The following is a 22,552-nucleotide window of genomic DNA, read 5'->3' as shown; positions in this document are numbered from 1 at the left end:
CAAATAAATTGTGCTGAGGACATTGCCACAATATTTATAAAGTTGTTTGTTGCAAATGCGTAAAGTATACAAAAACGTCAGATTTCGAAGGCGAATGGGCTGGTGGCGGTGGAAAGTGCAACTTTGTGCGAATTGGCAGCTACAAATGAACACTGACACGATGACATAGAATATATTCGTAAATTCTTAAGCTAAATATTGATCTAACTAACTGATAGACTTAGCCAACAAATAATACCCGAGGTTAGATTATCTCGGACATGTACAATTTACAGGTATGTACAATACAGTAATATACAGGTTTATACTGGGATAATTACGATTAATTGGTAGACTTAAGGGTTCTATGGTTGGAGTTTAATTGGGGCTAATTTTAATTGATTATACTGTTTATTTGGAGATGTTGGTGTGGCTTGATTCGGGGTGCAGCTATGGCAAAATGCTAAAACAAAACGGAAATACGTTGGTCATAAAAGGGGCAGCATGAGTAATGGTTTAATAATAATAATTTTCATAACATATTCATTAGTTGGTTTGTATGCAACTTAAAACATTCATTTGCCGGCCAAATAAATGCGCTCAAATACAAAATTAAATACCGAAGGAAAGCCATAAAAAGCAGGACCATGCCGTAATGAGTAACTGGCTCGCTTTTTGCAGGGGGCAGGCAAAAATGGGGCGGTTGTGGCTTAGTTTCGGGCTTTCAGTAATTTCAGGCGAAACTTTTGCAATATAACATAGCCCAACTTTTAACTGCGATTTTCTTGTCACGTTTGCAAATGTATATATAAATATATATACGAGTGATGCTTATGCTGGGTATTTATACCCAGTGAATGCCCGCCCAGTGAGTGGCGAACATTTGGAAATGAAGTTTGAAGAGATAGAGCCCACTTAAGCACCCCTTCGCCCATTCACTAAGCCGAGAAGATTTTCCGATTTATCATCATATTGGCAGGCCAAGCTGCACGGCACGGAACTAAGTATTGTTGCCACTGGATGTTGCAACGTTTGCAGTTTCAGCTTGCAGCTTGCAGTTCCCAGTTCACAGTTTGTAGGTTGCAGATTCAATGGTCTGCGTGTCCATGTAGGTGGAATGAAATGGCTGCAGAATTTATAGTTTTGCAATTTTTCGCATATTTTTCAATGCTCGGCTCGAATGGCGTCGAGTGGAATTTACTGGGCGCAGCCGGAAACTTGGCCGGAACATATGGAACAGAAAAGCCAGACAGACGGACACAGCGACACATTTATCCGTAGTTATCGAATGGAGCAAAAACTTTTGTTACCAGACTTGGACCAAATCCAGATCCTGCATTGTCTTTGCGCCAGTTAAACTAGCAGCTATGGATTTCGATTGTGCCCCTGCAACATGCAGCCATTTAATTGCCGCCCCACCACTTGATTGATGACACTTTCACTGGGCGCAGGTGGCATTTACGACGCCCGAAGACAAATTAAATGTGTGTTCGGAATATGTGTGTTAAATTGAAATTTAAATCGATTTACAGAAAAACATAGTCAAATTATACTGTGTCATGTGCAGCAGTTGATGCGTTCTTTGAAACCAATTAGCCGGCATCCAAGCGGGGTTTATTTTCTCAGCTAATTCTACATTTGCGTGCAACATTACAGCAACCTTTGGGATTTTGGATCGGTTATACGTAGGCATTTAGCACATATGGATGTCTGTACAGGGTATGTGGTTACACTATGGGACTATAGCTAGATGCTAGATGCTGGGTGGATGCGGTTTTTCGTGGTGGTTCTTTGGTGAATTTCGGTTACCTCAAAGTCAATACGGTTGATACGGCGTGGTACATTTGATTTTGTCGGGGTGGTTGGCTGATAGTTCGCGAATATACGAGTATATCGAAACATTTTATTTTTTTGGTTGGACAAAGCATTGTATTGAATGCATTTAGTGTTCGAATGGATATGGTATATACGTAAATTTATATAGAGAAGAAGTGGAGAGATCATTATTATGGCAGATATAACTTAGCTTAGCTTAAACTAGAGTAAAGTGCCCGGCTTATGCACCTGAATGGAATTATCTTGTAAACTGCGAGTGCAATTTGCTGCATTGCATAATCCGGATTGTGCAAATATTAGGAATTCTTTCCGTATACTATATGTATTTTATTGCGAATGGGAATGGAGGTTCTTTGGTTAGTTGGGTGGCTGGGCGGATGGCCGGCTGCTGTATCCTTGGATGCCTGAATAATTTTTCGCGTTTTCCGCAAGCTTTTAGTCATATTAATGTGCGGGCGGGCCCGTTCCCGATTTATCCGCCCTTTACTGCAATTCTGCAATTCGCCGCACTATTTCATTTTGTATCTGGAGGGGCTTCTTGTCCCCCCCACCCATGCCACGGATACTAGATACTCTCTGGAGCGGTTTGTATTTGACTTAATGGGCCTTGCTCTATGCCCGATAGTTGTGTAACAGCGGGAAAATGGGTGGAAAGTGGGTGGGTGGTTAGAAAAGGACGGGTGCTGGAGTCGAATGGAGTGGAGTGGAGTGGTGTGGGATGAGGTGGTAAAAGCGCCGTACTCACCTATCTGCTTGTTGTGCTGAACCAGAACCAGCAGGCTTTAGGCTCTTAAATGCTTTCAGCCACTTTGTTTTCATCGATGGCGCTGTGGCAGCGGAGAATTTGCGTTCGTTTCGCGGCGACGTCGGCTCAACTTTGCTCACGAACAGATCCTTCTGCAAAATACGAAAAGAGAAAGGGGGGAGAAAGTGCATTAGCCAAAATGCAATTTCCACTTAAACGTCTCACGTTGCCGTTTAATTACAGGCCATTAACACTCGCAACTCGTTGCATTCCGTTTGCAACTTTGTCAGCAGTTATTTGCCAACATTTTGATTTCAGTTTTGTCCACATGCACACATATTACATGCACGGAGAAAATAGATATGGTATCTCAAAAGTGAGAATCTTAGGTATACAAAAATATCATATTCATATTAATGGAAAATACCAAGCAAATGTGTATTAAAAATTGTAACCCTGCCACTAGTAAATTTACTTAAGAATCTTATGTAGCTTTCAGATTTGGTTTCAGTGTACGTTGGCAGACCCTCGTTATGTCGTAATAGAGCCATGATCACGGGCCTAGTATTTAGGCAAAGGAATGCCGAAATATTTAACTGATACCATGATGGGCCACGCATTTGTGTCTGCTGCCAGGCGTTGAATAAAGCCATTTTAATTAATAATCAACACTTTGCCGAATGCCACAAAATGTAATTACACCCAGGACAAACGCACATAGGCTTCAATGCCCAAATGCTCGCACTTGCACACACACAGTCACACACATGCACTCACACATCCTGTAACAATAATTAAAACCACGTGTGACATGAGGTCACAGTTTAGTAAGCCTAGTGGTCCTTGCCATCCTTGTTATCGTGCTATGCTGGCAGTTCAGTTTGGTTGCCATCTGTCATGAGCGTTGCATAATTAGATGAGCTTTGCAATGCATTTAATTTGCTTTTTTACCGCACAAAGTGAGTGGGGCATTATGAACAGGTAGTTCTGTGTGGAAAAATCAGAAAACTGTTCATCATGACACCAGACTATGTAATATTCATTGTTATGTCAGTTTTTCGCTCACTTCCCTTTAAATGTAAGCTTTTGTTGGCAAAGCTATTCATAAAACCAATGCCGAATTACAATAAGCATTTATTAAAAATTATTATATTACCTGTGGTCATTCAGTAATTATTTATTTAAAGTTATTACCAATATGTGGCCAATGACCATGATGAATAATTTAAGGTTTTAGCCAATGGGTAATAATGAAATTTCAAATTTGAACACAGACTAGCTTTAATTTATACGAAAATATTGACTATTTTTGCTTCTGCCTCTTAATTTTCTGACGTCAGTCAATCCCATTAAATCCTGGGTGCTCGTCGTATCTCGAATTCATTTTCGCTTCTCGCCCCGAATTTTCGAGAGACAGAAGTGAAGCGCGATTTTATGATGTCAGAACGTCAAAACAAGTTAAAAATCATTGCAATCAATGCAATTGCGGTATTTATAATGCAGCAGAACGCGTTCGATGCAGTTCGCTTTGCTTCCAGCGATTTTCGGTTTCTGATTTCGGCAGGTTTTCCAGCTTGTTTTTTTTCCCCCACCCCTTTTTTTTGCCATGTTATTTTTAGCACTTTGACAGCACGACAGAAGTTGGGGCGAGGTCGCTCATACGAAAGGTGGGCGGTTGTGGGTGGTTGGGTGGCTGGGCGACTACTAGCTGACAGGCAGGATATTAAGGCTGCCATATGGCGCAGCGAGATATCAAAATCAATGTATTGGCGCGTCTGACAACAAAGGATGAAATTCACTGGAATGCCATTTAGTGATTGCGAAGAATTCGCCGCTACAAATTAATTCACTTGCAGCGATTGCAATTAAAAATTAATTTTTTCACACAGCAAAAAGCGCTCATATTTAATGAGTTATTAATTTTTACGCAATTGCTCGGCGCCGTGCCGGAAATGAAATTGAAAACAACGTTAGCATCAAAACCCAGACTAAATGCGACTAAATGCCGCACCATGGCCAAGATAAGCAGCCATTCTTGAGCCTTTGAGCCATTCGGTGGCCTTTGACTTTCGGTGTCTGTGGCAGCCGGACGACCGACAACCAGCACATTTAAATGTCGGGAGCCGGATGGCCAGGATGCGACGCCTGAGTGGCGACGCCACGCTACCACCAGGGCAAGTCTGGCCATAATGGACATGTGCCTGTCATGTTGCCTTTGTCATTGTCGTCGCCATTTGAAGGCGGGTCCACTGGCCATAAATTTATGCATGCAGTGCATAAAATTCAAATTAAAGGAGCTGCAACAGCAGCAGCGGCATCAGCATCAGCACATCCTGCCAGCGACAAGTACACGTTTTGACACTTTACAACAGGCCAAGTCCCATCCAAAAAGGGGACGTCAAAGCCCGCAGCCAGCTGCTTAATGGACAGGGGCGTAGATGGGGGCGTGGCCATGGAGGATGTGGGCACCCCCTATCGTCCCCTTTTACCCTTCCTGCCCTATGCAGTGCAATCAGCAGCAGCTGCTGCTCCCGCTGCACTGGCACTGACTGAAATCAAATGTTGCCTTCGCCAGGGCTAAAAAGGCTTAAAGTGCTGCACAAGCCAAAACCCACACCACCCTTTCTCAGTTTGACATAAATTGCGACCTAATTGATTTCACTTGGCTTTTTAAGCTACTTTCCAAAGTGAAACAACAAGTACAAGTCAGCTTAGAGACCGTTGTGTGTGTGAGTTTGGTTCATTTCTCTTCGCTGATTTTTTTCCGGCCACTTTAATTATCTGCTATCTGACGTCTCGGAGGAGAAAACCCAAAACGAAATTTATGGCTGTCACAATTTTTAATTATGTTGCCCATTGCTAGATTGAAACCACAAAGGTATCGTAAATTGCCAGCTCGAGCGCAAGCTGGCCAATGGAAATTTCCTCATTAAGGCCGCAACAAAGCGCGCTGGCCAACAAAAGGAGCCGCATCCTTTGTGATTCCATGCCTGATCTGCTTAACCACAGTCCGCCGATATGCCAGATACGCCAGATACGCCCCCATCCTCCCTGTAATAAGCATTTCAATTGGTCCACGATGGCCCATTCGAGCACTGGCAATATGAAAGCATATTTTATTGCCACTTTGATGAGCTGCCCTGCTGCTTTTACGCGGCGGGGGGTTCGCTGGGATAAAAGGAGAAAAACCCAGCGTATACTCAGTTTTAACCTATATTTTTCTAGCCCGCTGCTGCCTTTGTAATCTAGAGTAAGTGTAAATGTGTGCAGGACACTGTGGCGGTGGGAGGTGCTGCATCTGCCTCCCACTTCATGGCATTTTCCCAGCTCCAACTAATTGCCGTAGAGTAGAGTCTGGCTAAGGAGTCCAAGAGCTTTGCAAACATGGCTAAGACAATTTAGCCTACAAGGAGTGCGGCTATATATACCTGTATACATTCAGATATGTTGCTATATATAGTGACAAGAAGAGGAGGGGGTGGGGGGGAGCTGAATGGACAAACACAACATTTCCGTAAATTACACGCATTTGTCAAAACGAAACAATGCGCAAAGTGTTTATTTGTTTTAGTGAGTGCTTCTGAGCGCAAAAATGACTCTACACAAAAACAGGACGACCGGGGGGTGGTGCGAGGGGGTTGTAAAACTGTTGCAACTTCTAATGGGTTTGCTTGTTGCTGCTCTTGCTGTGTCATTGTGTACGAGTGTGTGTGTGTGTGTGTGAGGGGGTCCATGTGTATCTGTGTGATCAGTGCAGCGCGCAATGTGGAACAGCGATTATGCAACCACATCACTCTCACAATGCATCATCGATCCAATTCAGGATGCAGCACATACGAGCACACACTCAAACAAACACGGACCCCTTGGCGTATGCGTAATGCAAACGAACACTTTTCAATTTTCATTAACTGCGACAGCAAATTGCTTGTGTCATCTGCAACTGCAACTGACACTTACAGCAGCCAAAAACAGTTGAGCGACGCAAGGATACCCGGCACTTTCAAGGCAGCTGAGAAAATTGCTGCATACTTTAAGAAAAGTAAGACTTAGTTACTTAAAATTACGTAGCTTTTAAAGGTGGACAACTAAAAGGTATATATTTGTTGTATAACAAACATAGTACTATATTTAAGAGGACTATCCTGGCACTTGTTGTTTTTATCTGCTTTGACTACCAAATTCATAAGGCAAACTATATATACCCATAAGCGTTAAAGCTGCAGGATGTAAAAAGAGAGACACAAATTCTGAGGCGCCACAGTTTGTGTTTGACAATCAACAACAGCCGCACCGAAACCATAACAAATGCCACTGCGATTGAGGGAGCAGAGATCGAATGCCGACGGATGACAGATACAAGTCAAACCTGTCCGGCTTCGGTTGGATTTGCTCTGGCCTGGTTAACCGCAACTCGTGCCATTCGTGCCGGAGTTTCCCAGCACTTAATAAATGTTTAAAGGCGCAATCGTGCCTCCGGACGGATGTGAAATTTATTGGCCGCAATTAAAATTGCAGGCAGAATGCTGTTTGCTTTGGCCACACGCTGTGCAACTCGAGCTGGGCCGTCCGATAAGTTTAATCGGCTCAGGCTGAAACTCGTTTTCGGAATTTGGAGGCCACACTTCGAAGACCTTAACCATTTGCCAGCCAGGTGCCAGGTTTTGTTCACATTTTCAGTGGGTAGTGCGTGGGCCACGCACCATTTTATTTTATGACCACCTCCCTAAGCTGCTCTTACCAAAATAAAGGAGAAGCAAAGGACTTTCATTAAGCCGAGGTGGGTGAGCTAAATCCCCAAGGGCGTCGGTTAAGCTGCGTGAAATGTCCTCTGATTCTTCCTGTAATGACCCTTGCATCCTCACATCTTTTCCATCTCCGAATGTAATTTGCATCTCTGTCCCACTCGCCTCGCATTTTACTTTTTACTTTTATTGCTGAAAACAAAACGGAAAACGAGGGAAATTCCCATAGAGCTTGCCCACCTGTGCTGGAGCTTTTCCTTTCTGCTCGTGCTCTTGCTCCCTCACCTACGTGACTGCCATCAATTTTCAGTGGCACTGCCGCATCATTTTGCATACAAACAGGTGAATGGCAGTGGGCTTGGGTCCGGTCGTCCTTGTCCCCTTAACTCGATTTTGAAAGGGTTTAAAAAGCGCTATGTGCGACGACTGCTGATCACACACCTCAAAGTGCTGGTTGCTGCCGAATGCGAGTGCTGAGTTTCGCTTTTCATGTACTTTTATTATTATTGCAAGTGTTAGGGCGGAAAATGGCATGTGGGCGGTGCCACAATGTCGGATATTTTCTGTGAATGCGAATCTGACTGACTTCCGCAGCTGTTGCAGCACAAATTGATTTTCAATAGCTGAGTGGTTTTTGATTCAATAAAATGACATACTCGGTTTACTCCCGAAGCCCCCAGAAGTTTCGGATACGTGCTCGTACCGTTCGTCCTTTGCGTCCTGTTCGTCCTGTCAGAGCCTGACTGCTTTGCGGTTGAGAAAAGTTTTCGGTTTCCTGAGCACAGCTTAATTCACTCCGATGTAATTAAGATTGCTTTAATTCAATTTGCATGCGGAATGTGCAAAATGAATCACCACTCTGACCTTGCCAATCTATCGAATCTGTTTTTATTGGCCTGCTGATAAATGGCCAGGACGTGTCAGCCTAAAAGCGATTTATCAACGGCCCTCTTCTAATTTCTGAGTTTATTTTCGTGCCATTCCGGCTGCCTATCAATCAATATGCAAAAAGGAAAACAAGAGCAGCCTGGGAAATGGGGAATGCGGGTACACTCTTTTCCAAGGCGCCTTTCGAGTGGGCGCAAGTCAAGTCAAGTGAGTCAGTCAAGCGGGGCTTTCAGAAGTTTTCTGAGGCTGCTCAACTAGGCGCATGAATTTCTAATTAAAACGCCGGCAAGCCTAGGACCTAGGAACACGTACTCCCCGTAGACCCACACTCGTAAATACTCATTTGAGGCTGAATCACACCAACACACGTATGCATATGCATACTCGTACATGTATGCAAATGTGTGCGGGTATATAATGTACGTATCACGTATACGCAGTGAGGGCCCACATTGGCTGCTATCTACTTAATTACTTGGTGGGGCGAGCGGGTGAATTATATGCATAATGTAAAGTGCATGCTTTTCCCAAGGCCCCGCAGAGTCCATTCCCCCCTCCTCAACGCTCCACCAGCCACCGCTTCACACCTCCTCACCCCGCTGACTCCTTTCCCAGCTGATTAAGCCGCCGGCAGCTTGAAGCTCTCCGTTTCCTGTCTTCTGGGCAGCACAATTCACACGCAAACTTTTATTGCGCTGACAAAGTGCCGCCCGCTTTGGCTTTTCTCCACAGGACCAGATTCATCCTGCTCCCCCGCCCACCTCCCTCTTCTCCACCTTTCTTTGCGGGAAATGGAGCGGAAAATATTTGCGACAAGCGGGACAAGCCAGTGCACACAGCACCTCGCCACGCTCCCTCTCTCCCCGCTTCTATACCCCTGACCAGCATATGTGCCCAGGCGAATTTCCCACGTTTTTTGTGCGCCCCCAGAAAGGAAATCAAAATATTTCCGCAACTCAAATTGAAAATTGTCAATTTTATCTCGTTGCGGTTTTTCATCACAACGAAAAACCCTGTCATTTTCCCACTCCAAGCGCAGTAGGAATTCAATAACTGAAACAACTATCTGCAAACGCAATGGCCTATGAACATATTCTAAATGACCTGCAACAGTCTAGTTACAAAGAAGCTCGACAGATTTAAGGAAATACTATTTTATGAATTTCTATAAAAAATTTTTAATAGAACAAAATTCTATTTTAATTCCATTTAAAAATTTTTAATTTCGGAACTACTGCAGATGTTGTTACCAGAATTTTTTCCCAACTCTCTCATCGATTATTTAACATTTTCCCATAATTACTTTTCAATAAAATTTAACGTGCTTGGCTTTCTGTCAAACATGGTGGCGCTTGATGGTTTGATTTCCAACGAAATTTCATTGTATGCCACCATCCTTTAAACTTGCATGACATGGGCTTCGATTTATGAAAGTTTGGGTTAGAGAATTTCAACTGTGTTGGCCTCCAGGTGAGTTGGCTTTGTGTATGTATGTGTATACCCAGTGTTTTGTTACCCCAAGCTGGCTGCTAATAAAAAATCAATTAACTTGGCCTTGGCTTGTGTTCCGAGCTTCCTGCCTGGCTGACTGCCTGCACACGAACCGCGTTACTCAATGACAAGCTAAGCCAACTTCATGGATGGAAATCGATGGCCCGGCTCACGTACCTCACTCCGGATGAGGAGGTGGTGGCCTCCACCCATTGCTACGGCTATGGCTTTGCCTAAGGCCTGGTGCGATAATTGATGTCAAATGCTCGTCACATTTGTCTCACTGCGAGTGTGTGTGTGTGAGTGCAGTCGTTAATCATATAGGCCCAGGTGGGAGGCACACCTGACTAGCAATCGACAGTGAAACTTAATAAGCACAAATTCTGGCACCGATAGAGACGTGAAAAGTGCCGTTTATGTTCCTAGAATTCAGATGTACAATCGCATTTTCAGATTTAGTGCCACCAAATGGGTTCTTCACTACATGCGACAAATTTATTGAAAGCTTATCAAAAATGCAAAGTTGTAGTAAGTGCTTTTAATGCGTTTGGTCAGTAATGAAAAGAGCGTTTGGATTTGACCTTAGGTTATTAGAAATGTAAAGCTGACAAAAAAAGCTTGCACAAACTATATTTGTATTTATTGAAAGAATAATTTTGATGAATTTGTTAATAGCTTACGCTTTACCAGTGCCACCCATTATTCAAGTTTGAAATATCATTCTGTTTGCCAATAAATCAAGTTCCCTCCCAATTCGCATGCGTGTTTACCCTAGTTCGCCATTCGCCGAGCTACATCCCGCCCATTTCTAGGTGAGATGTGTACTCCACTTACTCCCGGCTTATCCCCAACTGTATCCTGCCTGATACGTGCATAATTAGTGTGTTGGCAGGGAGCAAAAGTGGCTGGCAACCGGCTCCGCTGATTGAGTGGCACAGATTAACAAATTCGGAGGCCCTGGGCTGTGGCGCCGAACAACAAACAACAATCACAGTTGCTGCGGCATGTTTGTGCGTCAAAACACAAAATACACTCGAGGCGAACAATTTAATTCGTTTGGTAAACAGGACACGGCCGGATGGAAGAAGTACTGCCGGATAGGTAAAAGTCGCCGGACGGCGGGAGGCGGACGGCCGGGATCCTGTCTGTATAAATAGAGGCAAGTGTTGGACCCGACTGCGTGGTAAGTAGCCGAGACCACTTCCTGTCAGGACGTAAGCCAAAGCCTCACCAACACCAAAACACTTTGGCACACACACTTATTCAAGGGATGTCGCACCTTGCTAAGCACACCGGCAGCCTCCAGATTCCGCCCACCACTTTACCTGTTTCCATTGCACGGAAAAAAATCAGATATTTATGCATTGTCACGTTTTCATACTAGAATTAATGGATAAGTATCTCTCATACAACAATAAACTGTATTCACGGCGAAAATGGCTGCGAAATGCCATAAAGCTGCAACAATTTGCATTATTAAAATCATTTTAAATAGAGCTTTAATTACCGAGAATAATTTATATAGTTTATGATGGAAAGCATACGGGTAATGCTTTTTGGCTTTAGTATCGAAAAGTAGTATTTAATCTCCTTTTGAGGAAAACTTAATCAGATTATGCACGGGTAAAAAAGTGCCTTTCTGGTTGCTCCACAAAATGTACCAAATATTATTGCAGCGGAACAAAAACTTTTCTAAAATAATCAAAAAAGTATATAATTTGATTCATGAAGAACCTCCTGTTCGTTTTCTTCTGTGCTTCTGAACACCCGCCTGGGGTTTCAGTTCGTCCGAGAAGAAACTTTTAGTGCTCTGCCCGCTGAGCCGTCGGGGTCGCGGCCATAAAAGTAATCATTTGTCATTGTCAAACGTTGTGCAAGCTGTAGCCAAGGAGTTGGCGGGAAAACACCTCTTGTCGCCTTTTGGTCACCTGCCAAATCGCTTTAACCGAGAACCCTTAAAACGTTTTGGCGAACGCAACGGATCTGCTCTCATTAATATGCAACACTATCAGCGAGCGGAGTCCGCCTGTCGCACTTGCAACATGGTTTTCAATTATTTAAATTTTCATTAAAATTCCAGCAAAAAACGAAGGTGAGGCGGCTGCCAAAACTCAACCCGGATTCGGTTCGTTGCCGGGTCTCTGGTTTTTGGTCTCTGGTATCTGGCTGAGCCTGAGCCAGATCCCGTGTCCTCTGCCAATTTCGTGGCCTACTCGGAAATTTCGAAAAGTGTTAAAATCAGCACAAAGCGCAAAAAGTAGCAGCAGAAAAAAGGAGCGAAACAGCAGCAGAGGTGGCTGTAGAATAGCCGGGCGGAGAAATGCTGCCCGGAAAACTGCTGAAAATGCAAAGCTTGGTGGAATTTATTAAAAGGCCAAGCCAAAGAAAGTGCAAAATTGCTTTTGATAAAAAAGCGAGAACGAAACCGACGACAGCTGCCAGCGGTGTAGCGAGTATCAAGGATTCGTGGACGAAAAAGGACGAGCCATGGGATGGGATGCGATGCGCCCACTCGTGTTGCTGAGTTGCCAATATTGCAAATTGCATAAATGAAGTATTTCTGGGCTGGGGCTCTGCTCCTGCTCCAAACTCCCCAGCCGCACTATTTGAATTTCCATCTACCTGATCTCTCCAGCTTACCCAACTTGGGTTCCCGCCGGCGGAGCAAAAACTTTCCCTATTCCCTGTCAGCCACACTCACACACTGCGTATACGTAATGGCTTGCGAACGAGCAGCTCCTCAGTGGTTCGGCTGGGAAGTGCTCGCCTGGAAGGCATAATCCCAGTGCCAAGTGCCAATAAGTCAGTTATAAATTTGATGTAAAATTAAGCAAGAGGCCAGGACACACAGGCTTCGGCATTACCACCCCGGCACACAAATTGCTCGCAAGGACTGGCTGGCATCCTTCATACATTGTGCTCGGCTTTTGCCTCAGACGAGGGAGTAGAATGTGCGGAAAAGGTTCACACGGTCCATACACTAAACGAAATCTGTCCAGGCAGTCCTTAAGAATTTTTCCAAACCTTAACATCAAAATTAATTAAAAAATTTAATACAACTGGTGCGTTTTGGAAAACACATAAAGTTAACCGAAAATATAAGAGAGAGAGCCTTGTTTGAAAGCGCATTATGTTTTGAAAATAATGTGAGTCTCAGCGAACGAAAGAAAATTCTCTTTTCCACCATTGCAGCTCATTGTAGAAACTCCTTAAGTGCGTTGCTAAATTGAAAGAAGTTTCTAAATTTCAGGACTTGTTCGCCAAGTGTTTTCGGCCTGCAGCTGCAGCTTGTTAGCGTAACGAAGCCAAAAGGAGAGGCCACGGAACACACATTCCGGGCCAAGATGTGGACGTGGACGTGGCCGGAGCACCCGCATGTGCACGACTACGGCTTTCACGGGTATCTCTGCCTGTGGGCCCGGCAAATACGTCCTTGTCGGACTCATATTTTGGGGCATCGTTACGAGTGTGCTACAAGCAGCTCACAAATATTTGTGGGTCGCCATTCAGCACACACATACAGCACACAAGATGCAGCTACCGACTGCAGGCGATTGTGGGTGTGGGTTTAATAATAGTACAATTTATTGATTAAAGTTGGTGGGGCTGAGGGATGGGCTCGGTTTCCGGGCACGACATAATATTATTATATGTTAACTCAGTCCCGTCCCTTGCTGACAAATTGTTTTTGGTCTCGGTGTGACATATTTATGATGTTGTCCAGGGTCAAATAGTTCTATTTACACTTTCTGCTAGTCATTTCTTTTTATCGATTCGCTGCCGGAAAAGCGCCTGCCAATGGCAAGTTTGTTTTCCCCAAAAGTTCCAGTGGCTTGTAGTGGGAAATACGAATTACAAATTTATGGACAACAAAATAGACTTTTTGGACTAGTCAGATTTGAAGAGATAGTGCCCGCAAAACTTTCTCGGTCGAGTTCTTAATCGATTTCGTGGCTCAGAAAGCAATTTGGGAATGGAGTCCTGCAACTTAAGATGATTGATTAAATTTCAACGAGGTGAAGCGTAGTGCAGTCCAAGTTTGTGCCCTTGGATTGTTTGCCTTGCTGAAAACAGATATTTGTGTGTTAATAACAGTAGTGTTCATTTGATTTAAGCATTCAGGTTTATACAAAATTGTTAGGGAATAAAGCCTTTAGTGTGCTAAGTTCCATCTTCGCTACTTTAAGTTTAAGTATCTCTTCACACACACATTGTTCTAGTGAAACGTTTTTCTGCGAGCGCTTTTCACGCTTCTCCATTCGTTTTGCCATTTTCTTTTTATTCCACCGACCAACTTGCAGCATTAGCGCTTTGAAATGGATGCGGCAATTAAAAGCCATCATCAGATATCCCTGGCACTCCTCCGCTTCTGCTCCAGTAGAAGCAATTGGTAATCAAATAGTTTGACCATGGATGTCTCCATCGTGGCACTTCCATCTCCTGCACCTCGTCCGGCTGCTGCCTTTGTTTCAGCTGCCATCTAATGGCACATTCTGCTCCGGCGAATGGCTAACGAAACTATATCATTGACTGCCAAGAGGAGCCAGCGGCATTGCCATTAAAACGTAAGCTGATATAACGCGCAACATTCTAGCAAATGGAATGTTTTCATCTTCCTCACTGCCACACTTGCACTTACTATTGCCATCAATTCCCCTGTTTATGGCCCTGCGGGTGAAAGCGACAGTGAAAGTGGGAACGAGAGTGTCAAATTTCCGCTTTCAGCGCCAGCTGCATCGGCTGCTCGAAGGGATTTGTTCGGTGGGGTTTTCGGTTTCTGGCTCTTTTGGCTTCTTTGGCCAGGGGGTGCAAACACTCTCTACTAAGCAAACAGTTGTCAATTTCTGGTGGCGCAAATATTTTTTCCCATTTCGCCTTTTTTCCCTCCAAGAGGCTCACTTGGCCCGCACTTCTGTTGACTTCTATTCCATTCTTCTGTCAAATGCTAATGGTTGTAGTTGCACTTCTTCCTCGGACCACTTCAACCCGCCCACTTTGGCTGCAGCTGCAGCAGATATATTGGATTTGGCCAGATATTGGCAAAGTGAGCAGCCAGGAGACAAGGTGACAACGGGCAAAAGTTTTCCGCTTGGCGGCCTGAGTGGCTTCCGCCGGAAGTGCAGCCGCGAAACATTGAATTAAAACATGGCCAAAATCGTTGTCATAATCAAATCGCTTTTTGGCTTGAGGCAGTAAGGCGCTCGAGCTTGACGAGATGATTGCAGAAGCAGTGAATAAGCAGAAAATGGCTACACAGGAATAAAATTTCCATATAATTATTCAAAATTTGTGTATGGTTCTTTGCCATACAATTCAACGAAAAATAATTTCTATTCCCTTAAAACCGTAATCACAAGACATCCCATCAATTAAGTAAGCAGCAATATAAAATCAATTATATAGATTTCAGCTGTCAAACGAAATTAATAAATTTAAATTAATAAAGATAAGATAAATTCAATAATGTAAGATGTTATTTATGATTTTGGCAGGCTGTCAAATGCAAAAACGGAAATATAAAGTGCACTTTATATTAATTATGACACATTGGGAAAGTAGATAAAAAAGGCAATACTGAGAACCTGTAAAAGGTTAAAAAAAAAAGTTGCCTCCGCTTTAACTTTTGTGGAGATGGTAAAAGTTATGCTAATGAAACCAGAATGCGCGAAAGTTATATCGTTACGAGTTATGGATGTCTTGCGGTGAATGGCAAGTTTTTTTTTACAGTGCACAGGACGATAGATGGGTATCTTACATGGACGCATTCAGCTGTGCAGGTCTCGCACTGACAACACATGTTCAAATGTTCAAGAACAATGACACTCAGAGCCACTCAACTGGATGTTTGTAAACGTTGCTCAGGCACAAGGCATAAGGCACAAGGACCAAGGACCTCTCTGCCAATAAGCAAAGCGGGATGAGCAGTAAGCAAAAGGCGGAGGATGGCAAGGAGATGCATGAGGATAAGGAGAAGGAGGCTCGGCACCAGATCAAGTGCAACAAGGGGAAACAATACGAAAAGGCGGCAGCCAGAGAGATAAACGCATATAAAACACAAGCTCAGCCGGGAGAGAAAGAAAGAGCAGCTCGAGCTTCAGTGCAACGCACTCGACACATCCTTTCCCTGCCTCCCAAATGTCCTATGTGTGTGGGCCTGGCTGTGGCTGTGGGTGAGTCATTTAGTGCAACATGGGGCACTCGGAAGCGATGAGGTTGAGGTTGGCAGGACTAGCAGCTGGATGGCAGCCTGTCAAGCTGGTTTCACCATTTTTTTTTTGTTTTTTCGAGATTGTGCGATATCCGGCATGTGAAGGATGTTTGCACTGATGCTTCAGCCCCTTCCCGCTCCCTGCTCCTTGGTCCTTGGTCCATGCCTTCTACTTCTGGGCCTCCGCTGTTAGCATGTTAAGTTGCGATTATAGGCTGTTAGTGTAGCTGGCGATGACGAGGCCTCATCCCGCCTGGCCGATGATTGAGCAACAGCAGCAGGAGGCAAGTCCCAGCCACTGTCATAGTTGGTAAGACCAACAAAAAAATTGGTTCTGTGATGTACGAACATCCCTAAGACTTTGGCAGCAATTTAATTAAAAATTTTAATTTGTGTGGCATGATTTAAGTCTTGCCACAAGCCTTTGTGCAGTTAAAAGGGAATGATTACACATTCCTTCAGCTGGTGTTGATATTTTTAAAATGAGCAAAACGTTTTCTCTAAGTGCAACTGGGGCACAGATTTGCATTCTCAATTGGACTACTGAAGAGTCGACAGCATGTTTGTTTTTTCTGCTGCAACCGCTGCTCCTGTTCGTCCTGTTCGTCCTTTTCGTGCTGCTCCTGCTGCTGATGGTGGAAAGTGGAATGCGGAAAATGGATCAAGTGTGACTGACAAAGGACCTGATCAGGAGCCCTGCCAACATTAGAGGCGAGTCATTTGGCCCAGCCATTTCACTTGCCAAGCCCAATCTCAATTAGTTTGTTTTAGCATTCGATTGGCGTTCTGTGTGGCTGCTCAACTGTTGGCGCAGCAATTCATAACCGACTAATTAGGGGCTTTAAAAGTCAATCCTTTCGACAACATCGGTGCGATTATGCACCGGAGTGGAGGGGGCGTAATGTGGGCAAAACACTCATTAGCTATTCATTTATTAATCGCATTCGCCACTCGAGCTCGATTGCCGATTGAAATTCGAATTTATTCGCTTCGTTCGCCGCTTCATTGTTAATTTCTCAATTTAATTTAGTCCGCCACTTGGGCGCTACAATGGCCAATGCAGATGTCAGCATAATCGCATTGAGTTGTCATTAGTGTGTGACATTAATTAAGTTAATCGCCATCAGCGACGGCAAGAGCAAAAACAACGTCAACAGGGCGACTTGCGTGCGTGAAACAAGTAGAAAATCGAAAATCCAATTAGAGCCAGTCCATCAGTCAGTCAGTCATTCGGTCATTTCGGTATTTAGTCATTCACTCATTCGGTCAGCCAGTTGACAGGTCAGTTATTGGGGCTATAGCCCGATTTCGAGTCCGATTGCACCTCATAAGCCCATCAGTAATTCACATGCGAGTGGTCGGTCTAAGGGTTTAGATACAATTTATCGTGCCTGCTTTCCAATATTAACCCCACTTAGGCACCACTCAGATGTAATCATAATAATAAATAATAGTAAATAAGCAACAATTTGATTGCGAGGCCCTGGGCACATGTGATTTATGTGCTGTGCAGGCGCCTTCTCGACCTTGAAAGTTGGAGTGTTTGCCATAATTTCACGGGCAATTTGCCTTTTAGCCAGCCACATAAACTCAATTGCGCGTTAGGCTTAGGGTGTGTGTAAAGTAATTGGATTTACTTATATATATAGGGCTTTTGCGTTCAGCCAGAGAGCTAAGACCCCACTTAGAATAGCTCAAGAACTGTGTCAAATATATCAGTTAATTTGAACGCGTCTTAACCCCAACGCACAGCTGCCAAATGAAATGAACTATTCGGCGACATGTTTGCGGTTTCATTCAATTATGCCAAGCGACTGCATTAATATTTTATTCATCGCTTCTGCATCCAGATTCCCGAGCATTTTGCTCTTCTCCTCCAGAGTAGCTTAATCAATAAGAACTGATGCAGCTGCACACGCATGAGGATTGAATGGTGTACACAGGAAAAATAATCTTGGTTTAAGCTAACATACTTGAAAATAAATACTTATTTTGGCTATTAATCTTGAGAAGGTTGATAGACTTCATATTTTTGCTAGCAACTTTCTTAACTTTCTCCCGAAACTTATTTTATTTATTATCTTACAATTTGAGCAGTGCAGTGAAAAGTTGCGGATAAAAGCCAACACGAAAAATCGAGTTTCCTCCGTCCTGCGCATTCATTATTCAGCCCGAGCTGGCATAAACGTACCCAATGCTGGCTGCATATGGCCAGTGATCCGGGCTCGCAGCCCAGAAAAGATTTCATATGCAAAAGGGGAAAACTTTTTAAAGTCAAGACATTTGGCAGGCGAACTTAAAGTGAAGCTTGGCCAAGTAAAAAGCAGAATAAATAGGAAAAGGACAGGCCAAGGAGCGTCAAGTCCATGAATATTTCAAGCCGTACAAAGCACACTCACACACATTTGCGTACATAAGCGCACACACACGCACACATGAGTGGAGCGCGCTCACCCACACATGTGTGTAATCTTGGCGCTGAAAAGTATGCAGCAGGAAGAGCTGCCTCGCTGTCGTCGCTGCTTAAGCGCAAACAAATCATACGGCACTTTTGCCGCAGCAGACAATTGAAAGTGTGTGGGTGTAAGGATACGGCTTGTGCGTCTGTATGTGTGTGTGTAAGTGTATATGTAGCAGAGATGATGCCACAAAGTGCACTCGAGCATCAAGAAATGAAAATACTATTTAAGCCATTTTATCAACATAATCGTAAATCATTTTGCACTTTTCGCATAAAAGTCGCCGTTCTCGGTCTCGTCCTCGTCCTCGTTGTCGCTGCCTTTGCCGCTGTCGCAATAAAGGACCAATTGTCTAGTGCATATAATTTGTTATTGGATTTGAGCAGCTGCTCCTCGGGTCCTGGTTACTGGGCCCTGGTTACTGGGTCCTGGTCTTGGGTGTTGATTTTGCTGGCTTTGGCCATTGTTCGGCTGCGTGTGCGTTATGTGCATGTATTTTTAGCTTAACACTCGCCAGCTTTGTTTTGCTCCTTTTGTCATACATTTCACGCTTGGCAGGACCACATCATTATACACACATATGTACGTACGAGTGTGTGTGTGTGCTTGGCAGGACACTCTCCACGTCCAAAGCTCGTTTATGGCCTGCCAATGTGGAAATAGAAGTTGTTCGTGCCTGGACCCAAAACGCCCACGACCACGCCCCATAAAATATGTGTTGAGCCAGGGGATTATCTTTGGCAGCACAGCGTCTGGAACAACATTGAAATATTTTTCGGCAAGCAAAGCTGCTTAAACTCACTAGCAGCCCGTCTCTCTCATTTGCGACTACATATGTTTATGGCACATAGTTTTCCTTTTAGCCAACACGTGGCCCCGGTCAAAAATCATCCAATTAAAATTCCATGCCAATGCATTTGCCGCACGAATCGTTTATAAATTGAGCAGAGCTGAGCGAGGGGAAAGCACGAACAATGTTTTCTTTGAAAATATTTTCGCTAACACCAGCCAGCTGCATTTTCCACCCACAATTGCCACCCCCTTCTGGCCATTGTGCGCACATCCAGAGAAATTGATATTTAGGATAATCAAATTGATTTTTAATCATTTTAACAAGGTTCCATTGTATATCGCTAAATAAATTGTTTACCTCGGCCAGCGCAACTACATAATGAATTAGTGTATACCATCGGCAAGAGCGATGGACTTTTTTTCCAGTGTGCTGTTTGTGTTCACAGGCAAATGAGCAGCGAAATGAATGGGAAATGAAACGATAACTATGCCAGACATGTAAACTTTTCCTCTGCTGATCTATAGTACGCCAATCGATGACGATTTGAATCCAATTAAAGCCACTGGAAACTATAAAATTCAGCCACTCGGAGATCTCCGATTCCCCGTGCAATTAAGCAGTTTCGCTATGGGAAAACCCCACTTGCTTTGGCCTACATTTGCTGAAAAGCCAAATCTTGCATAAAATAGGTTTATGGCTAAGACCAAGAAATATATATAAGTCAAATTACGGCCGCTGTCGCTGGCACATTTCAGGGTAAAATAAAAGAAAGCTAAGGCTGGAGAATGGGAAGAGCAACTATTTCCTTTCGGCATAATAAGCGATTTTCCGCTCGTTTTCTATTAAAGCCACATAAGATGGTAGACCCCAGGGCGATTTATGCGGCTTAAATGCGACACGCCCACACAAAAAGCAACTCAAGCATACACACGCACACACACACACACAGATATTCGAGTGTGCTAGTAGCACTCGCACATTTCCGAACGGCCATTGAAAGTGCTAGTGCGATATGGTACTATACCAAACCATACCATACCATACCATATATATGTATGTGTGTACCTGAAACCAAATGTATAAAAGAAAGCGCCACGTTCTGCGCTTTGTGGAAAAACATTCGGCCTTGTACCAGTTGCACTTACTCGTACCTCCGCCTCATTTATTGTATTTCCAGCATATTTTCATGTGCGATAGGAGCTGGGAAATGGGATTTCAAATGAGACTAGTGCCGTGCACTTGGCCACCGTAAAGTTTCCCCCAAACGAGGCTTTAATTGCAGCCCAGAAACGTGCCGCCAAGTTTTTGGCAAGCCAAATGCAACGGATTGGAGCGGAGTGGAGCGGATTACTGCCACTGCGAACCCAAGCGAATCAAATTGCAGCGAACGATCCGAGTGAGATTCGCAATCAAGTTGTCACGACGTCAGCGAAAGCAGAGATTAAATGACATGCATACTTGCAGCTCAGCCATTTTGGCCGTGCCGTGGCCCATTGATTTATCGCAAATTGATGGTGTCACTCAATTGGCCCCCGCGCTTTTCATTTGCAGCCGCGATCAATGCAAATCCGTTTGTCTATGCACATCACGTGGCATCGTTTACCATCCGCCATTCACCTGAAGTAGACGGAGTGGCTCAGTCCTGAGAAATGCTACGGATGGTGTAATGAAGTGCCTGCTCCATAAGGTACTTCAGGCCGAAAGGAAGTGAAATGGGAGTAATAGCAGTGATGGAAGTACTTCGTTAGGGGAAAATGAATTCACTGCACTGGAAGAAAAGTGTTATAAGCCCTATGCATCGTATTGGAATGGAAATTGTCAACTTAGAGAGACATAACATTTCTCTGTAGGAAGCCCGCTTGAGAAATAACTTCAACCTATTCAACCTCAACTTCGTCTAGTGCAGCTATTCATTGATTTCTCGGCACACAAATTTGTGGCAGCTCCTTGGCATATTTCAAACGCTGCAAATGAGTGCGGCACACGCTGCTCCTGACGAGCAAAGGGGCAGGGAAAGGGGAATGGGAATAGGAAGTGGGGAATGTGTGGGCGGCACAATCAGAGGCGCCATCACGGGCACAGGACACATTTTGCAGCTGCACAGCCGCCTCCTAATAATATATGCAAAGCACTAACGACAGCAGTAATAAAAATGCATGAGGCTGTGGGCAGGCAAAAAAATTGCAACTGCGCTAAAATGCGTGAGTGTGTGTGTGAGTGGTGGGTGGGCACATGAATATGGAAATTTTTTGGCATGACTGCCTGGCTGATGCAGGGGCATTACAAAATGCTCAGGCGCTCGAGTTAATTGCCGAGCACATGGCGTATGCGTGATTTCTTCGAATTTGCCTCAAAGTATGCAATGGCCATTGACCACAGAAATGAACTGCCACCCCGTGGCAACAACAACTACTGCTGCTGCCAAAAGCAATAAAACCAACAACAAAAAATGCCAGACGGCAGGGGAAAAAAGTTCAAATGCACAAAGTTCGCAGTTCAGACCACAGAAATGCCAGTTGGAAAAAAATATTGAGGGAGGGAAAAGTTTAAAATTCAAACAGCAAACTAAAGCTCACATGGCACACAGAGGGAAAAGACAGTGATAATTAAACTTTCGACAACGAAGAGCAGACAGTATCACTTCTGCCTGTGCCATTGCCTTTTCCTTTGCCTCTGCCATTGCCATTTGCCATTATTCAACTATTTTACTGACACTCGTAACACTTGTCGTGGGCGGCCAGCCGTGGCCAACATCTACATGCTGGCCTGGCCAAAAAGAAAATACAGAGAAATACAAAAAAATGTACAAAAAATAGACCAAGATGAGCACATACTATATAGAGACAACGACAAAGGCGGCCCAGATGGGGGCGGAGTGAGTAGTAAACTTGTAACAACATCCTTATGCGATAACAAGCAGCGGCGGGCAACAATGGCAGGCGAAACTTATTTGCATAAATAAAAATTGAAAAAGCGGAAAATAAAAAGCGAAGAAAGCGCAGGAAAATGGCAGCCAGGGAGGGGAAAGTAAGAGTAAGTGTGAGGCAAAATAAAAGACAAGTGCCAAGCAAATAGTGCAAAACTTTTCCTTTTGAAGGAGAAATGCAACTCGCAAAGGAAAATACACTCATGTACTTGCACTTGCACCGCAGGAAGAGACGGACAGAGTTCCTATCCGGAGCGGAAAGAGAGATGGATATAGATTATGCGGCTGGTAAACGTTATTATTCTATTTTCCTGACGGCCAAAGTTTTGCTTATTGAATATGCACTGGCCAAATGAAATTATGGAATTTATTTAGACATCTATTTGGCTCTTTGGTCCAACTTTGGCCGCAACTATTTCTGTAACCTTTTTTGCCAGATCAGAGAAAATATATGTTGATGAAAAAGGGCTTGCAAAACTGTT

General features: G+C 44.1%; 1 protein-coding gene across 1 annotated transcript in view; it reads right to left on the bottom strand.

Moving 5' to 3' along the window:
• The window catches only part of LOC6609283, a 55,301-nt gene that overhangs the window by 16,244 nt on the left and 16,505 nt on the right, over positions 1–22,552 (bottom strand). The window contains 2 exon segments of the mRNA XM_032716444.1: positions 1,789–1,845; positions 2,561–2,712. Coding sequence (XP_032572335.1) covers positions 1,789–1,845; positions 2,561–2,712 — 209 coding nt within the window.

Source organism: Drosophila sechellia, chromosome 2R, assembly GCF_004382195.2.
Source record: "Drosophila sechellia strain sech25 chromosome 2R, ASM438219v1, whole genome shotgun sequence".
NCBI lineage: Eukaryota > Metazoa > Arthropoda > Insecta > Diptera > Drosophilidae > Drosophila > Drosophila sechellia.
The sequence above is the reverse complement of the archived record's forward strand: the minus strand, read 5'-3'. Positions and strand labels throughout refer to the sequence as shown.